The sequence below is a fragment of the Phaseolus vulgaris genome, chromosome 4, assembly GCF_051622355.1.
Source record: "Phaseolus vulgaris cultivar YP4 chromosome 4, ASM5162235v1, whole genome shotgun sequence".
NCBI classification, from domain to species: domain Eukaryota; kingdom Viridiplantae; phylum Streptophyta; class Magnoliopsida; order Fabales; family Fabaceae; genus Phaseolus; species Phaseolus vulgaris.
In genome coordinates, this window is record NC_143501.1 from 8693116 (window position 1) to 8697659 (window position 4544).

At 29.2% G+C, this 4544-nt stretch overlaps 1 protein-coding gene across 1 annotated transcript; it reads right to left on the reverse strand.

Annotated features, from left to right (window-relative positions):
• Positions 1-339: 339 nt before the first annotated feature.
• On the reverse strand, positions 340-2196 carry LOC137836408 (peroxidase 44). Its single transcript, XM_068645132.1, has 2 exons — positions 1894-2196; positions 340-1162 (listed from the first exon to the last, which is right to left on the reverse strand). The coding sequence occupies exons 1-2, from the start codon at positions 2095-2097 to the stop codon at positions 407-409; spliced, it is 960 nt and encodes a 319-aa protein (XP_068501233.1). The 5' UTR covers positions 2098-2196; the 3' UTR covers positions 340-406.
• Positions 2197-4544: the final 2348 nt, after the last annotated feature.

The following is a 4544-nucleotide window of genomic DNA, read 5'->3' on the forward strand; positions in this document are numbered from 1 at the left end:
ATAATTTTCTTATAGGATTAATATTAGATACTATTTTAGAAACTAAACATATTATTGGTATTTAGATTACTTTCTATTGATAATTAGTTTTTAAATTGATATGTGATTAATTAACAAGAATTTAACTACCAACTTTATAATATAAAACATTAGATAGTAATTTAAAAATTATTTATTAATAATATAAACTACTTTATATACTAAATTTTTTTTTAGTTTTTAAAATAATATCTAATTTAATCAATATACTAACTAATTATTTTTAATCTTTAAAATTATTTTTATTTAATAATTTTATTGTAATATTAATTAATACTTAAAACTAAAAGATAACAAAAATAACTTTCAAATATGCTCTTATTCATCCTGCATGGGCATTTCCTTTAATATAATGCAAGAGTTGATTCTACAAAGGAATATTAAATGCCCTACAATTCTTTCTAATGTCACCATCAGTTGAATCCAAAACACCAATGCTCCCCAGCTTTATCATGGCCTTTGCAAACTTCTCTTGGAAGAAACTATCATTTGCTGCAAAATTCTGCACCATGTTTCTTGACAGTGGGTCCAAAGCCAATTGCTGATCAATGTGAAGAACCCCTCTTCTTAGAATCATTTGGTGGTAAAATTGATTGTCAAATAAAAAGGATGTGTTTTGGTCCAAAAACGCAAGAGGGTCACTGTTAGGTCTCTTTTTGAACTCACAAATTTGCACCAGTGTTTGTTCCAATGCAGGGTCCATTGAGGGATCACCATTTCCTTCAAGCCTGTTTTGAAACATACTGCAATGGGCAAAACCAACGGTGTGTCCTCCCAAAAGGGTCACCATGTCCTCCAATGTCAACCCTTTTGCGGTGAAAAATGGAAGAGCATCTGACACAGAGAGTGACGGCGATGGAAGGTTGACCAGTGCAGGATCAGACAAGAGACCATCTTTCCTTCCTGTGGGGATGCTGTACCACTTCCCTCCTGCCAGTTCCACTGAATCTCTTGTGGCTAGTGCTAAGATGTCTGCACATGAAACTGTTGAAGGGCACTCTTGTTCCAACCACGTTTTTGCATCATCAATGATCTCAAATCCACGAGCAGTTAGGTTCGGCCCTGCCTTCTTCTCCGATGTTCTGGTTCTTGTCGGATCTATTAGTACAGAACCATCACAGCCCTAAAACCAAAATGTTTAGAATTATTTCAGTTATGATACATTGACAATTAACAGAGAATTATCCCATATTACAACAGCAGTTAAAAGTAGGAAAAAAAAATCTTTTACTAGATTATTGATTTATATTAAGAAATAGAGAAAAATAATCTACACTAAAAGTAAAAGAAAAAATAATTTTGTAATAAAATATTGACTGATTTTAAGGGATGGAGAACTTTTGAAATAATTGAGTTATTTTGCCTAAAAGTCTTAAACTAATGCTTATCATCTTGGTTTTCTAACTAATTTATAATCTATAACTAATTTTGAGTTATTCTGCTTTAGTTTATTTCGTTTATTTTATTCTTTGTTAGATTAAAAAAAGAAAACCTTTTCAACTGGGTTTCTAGAAATATCTGTTTTTTCCATCAAAATATCACATGTCTTTGTTATCCCTAACTCTAATGATATTTTTTATCAAGAAAAAGAACGAATAAATGGAACAGGATGGTCAAACCCTACTTGCAATCATGGTGACATCACTCACATCATCAAGAATTTATCACAACTTATATGCGAATTCAGAACTTTTTCTGACTGAAATTTTAAATTCCAATTTCACAGTCCAAGTGGGTGAAAGCATGGTTGTGACATAACATCAAACACAAAGAAATTATAACCTAATTCATGATTTCTTCAATAAAAGCATGTGCGATTGAGAAGTATATGCAATGAGAATAGTTTGGTCTTACTCTCACAAAGCAATCATGGAAGTGCAAACGAAGCAAGCCTCCAACAATGGATTCATCTTTGCTGAAATGGCTTTCCACAACTTCACGTACAATTCTCTCTGCTCTTGGACAAGTTGAGGTGTAGAAGCCAACGCGTAGCTCAGCGAATGTGAACGGAAGGACGAAGATGAAGACTAGGATTGTAGTGATCATCATTTTAGGCATTGCACTAACTTGAGTCTCTTGCAAATGCTGTTATATATACATCAATAACTTGGTGGGATAAATTTGAATGGAGCTTTGAAATTCTTCCTTGGTTTTCTGTTTTCTTTTTCTGGGAAAAATTGTTTGGAAAATTTATGGAGATGATGCATTCCACTACTCCATTTCTTGGCAGCATGCTCGAAAGGTAACGGTTGCGTAAACATTGTTCATTTTCCATGTAAGAACAATATTTAATACTATAATAATGACAACTTGCTACGTTTATTCCATTCAACAGACCGTAAAACACGTTATGTAGTACTTAAAGCAATTTTACATTGGTATTTGCATAGAAAAAAGATGGTGTTTTAAACCAAGTGTTGAAAATTATCACTGTATAATGTTAACCTATCTCTAAACACTGTTGTAAAATTAATTGGTTTAAAATTAGAGTTAATGGATTCTCAACTATTTAACCGATTATCAGTTAAAGATAAGGAAAATATTTAAGTTCATCTCAGCTTCTGCTTCCAGCTGTTGCTCTCAGTTTTGTTTCAAAAGATTTCTGGTACTAAGCAGGGTAGTTGTTTTCTGTTTTGAAAAAGCTTTTAGGTTTATCTGATAAAGAAAATTCACTCATAAGGAGTATAGTAATATTTACAAGCTTCTCTTTTTGGTGATTTTTCGTTAGGTATTAGATCTATTTTCTGTTTTACTTTTAGGCATCTAATCTATTTTTATACACGGGTTTGAGAATTCCTTGAATATTTCTTTTTTATTTATTGTCTATAAAAAAAATCATTTAAAGATGTCTTTAGTCCTTGTATTTTTATTTATAACTACATTCGAATTTCCTGTACATTTACATAAATAAATGTGGTTGTTAAACTTTAAAAAAAATATTGATTTGGTTAATTACCTTTTTTCTTTTTAATAATGAAGTTTCATATCAGGCATCCTATACATGAAAAAATATTATTAAAAAAAAAAAATAAGTATGAAAGACTGTGCCAAAACTCATACATAAGAAAGAATTATAAATTTTGATCAATCAAAAGATAGGTTTTTAGCAGCTTTCAAGAAAGAAGAGCCTATAGATGAAGATCCTAGAAAAACCAATGACTCTTATGTCTTATTAACAGATATCTTAAAACATTTTCTAGGATATTCAGATCTCCTAGTAGTTTTAACTTCATCATCTTCATTATCACTAAGAGGTTATCTTATATATCAACTTCATCATTCAAATACTTAGCCACAATTTCACATTCTTTCATGAACAAAGCAACACTTGAAGAGAGGATCGCATTAGACTCTAGAGCAACATCTGCATTAGGCACAATAGTCAAAAGAGAAGACTTCTAAGCAACAACATCAAACCCCAAAACAACATCTAGAGAAAAATCTGTCAGACCATGAATTTTTTTTTTTCAAATCCAACTCAACTTGGATAGCGCAATTGGACCTTGCCACTGTGTTTTCTAAAATCTGAAAAGGATTAAAAACAATTTTGTAACTGATTAAAGACAAATTTAGATGAATTTAGAAAGGACCATATCCTTTTGTGTTTTTAAAATTTGAAAACAGAACTTAAAAAAATTATCAGAATTAAGAGTTTAAACATGCTTGACCGAATATGTAAAACTAAAACATATGTCGTTTTTTTACTTTTATGTAAAGTTTGTTTGAAATCAGATTAAATTATTAGTTTATACTATAAATAAAACGGGTCAATGTGTTAGAGATTAAAAAAATATTTTAAAATGAAATAGAATTTAATGTATATAGAGATTTAATAAAAACAAAAGTTACTTTATCTTTGCTTTCTAACGTAAAAAGATTAAGTTTTAAGAGAGAAAGAAAGTAGGTTTGCATGAGGAATGATAAAAGAATAATAAATATTTTCATATAATTTAAAATGCATTGTGGTGAAAAACGTTCTTTTAGAAAAAAAAAAAAAAAGAAATTGGTGTTTATTTTCATAAAGTTTACTATTAAATTTTAAATTTGTAAATAGATGTTTAGAAAATGAATTTTTCATATGCTAGAAATTAAATTATATTTTCCAAACTAAGAATTTAAAATATAGGAAATTTGAATAGATTTATGAAAATAATATTTAAAAATAAACAAATAAAATCTAAATAATTCAGATTACTACCTTTCAAATCCCTAAAATGTTGTGATTTTTCATCCAAAACTCCACAAAATCAAATCTCTTTCTCTTTATTTTACTATTTTGAAAATCTTAAAACGCATGAATAATAACATATATTTTTTTTCTCATGGTTTTGTTTCAAATTGCTTTTAGTCAACTTACCATGCATCAAAACCTCGATATACATAAAATCAAAATTTAAGTATACATTTTTGTTAGTTCACATTCTTTGTATATTCCTTTTATTTTAGTTAGTAGCGGTTGCATTCTAAATAATATTAGTCTTAACTAGAAGTGACTACATTATAAA

Coding starts and splice junctions, on each gene's coding strand:
- LOC137836408 (XM_068645132.1), bottom strand. CDS start 2,097: ATGCCTAAAATGATGATCACTACAATCCTAGTCTTCATCTTCGTCCTT. Junction 1,163..1,893: donor TCCATGATTGCTTTGTGAGA/GTAAGACCAAAC, acceptor TTTTGGTTTTAG/GGCTGTGATGGTTCTGTACT.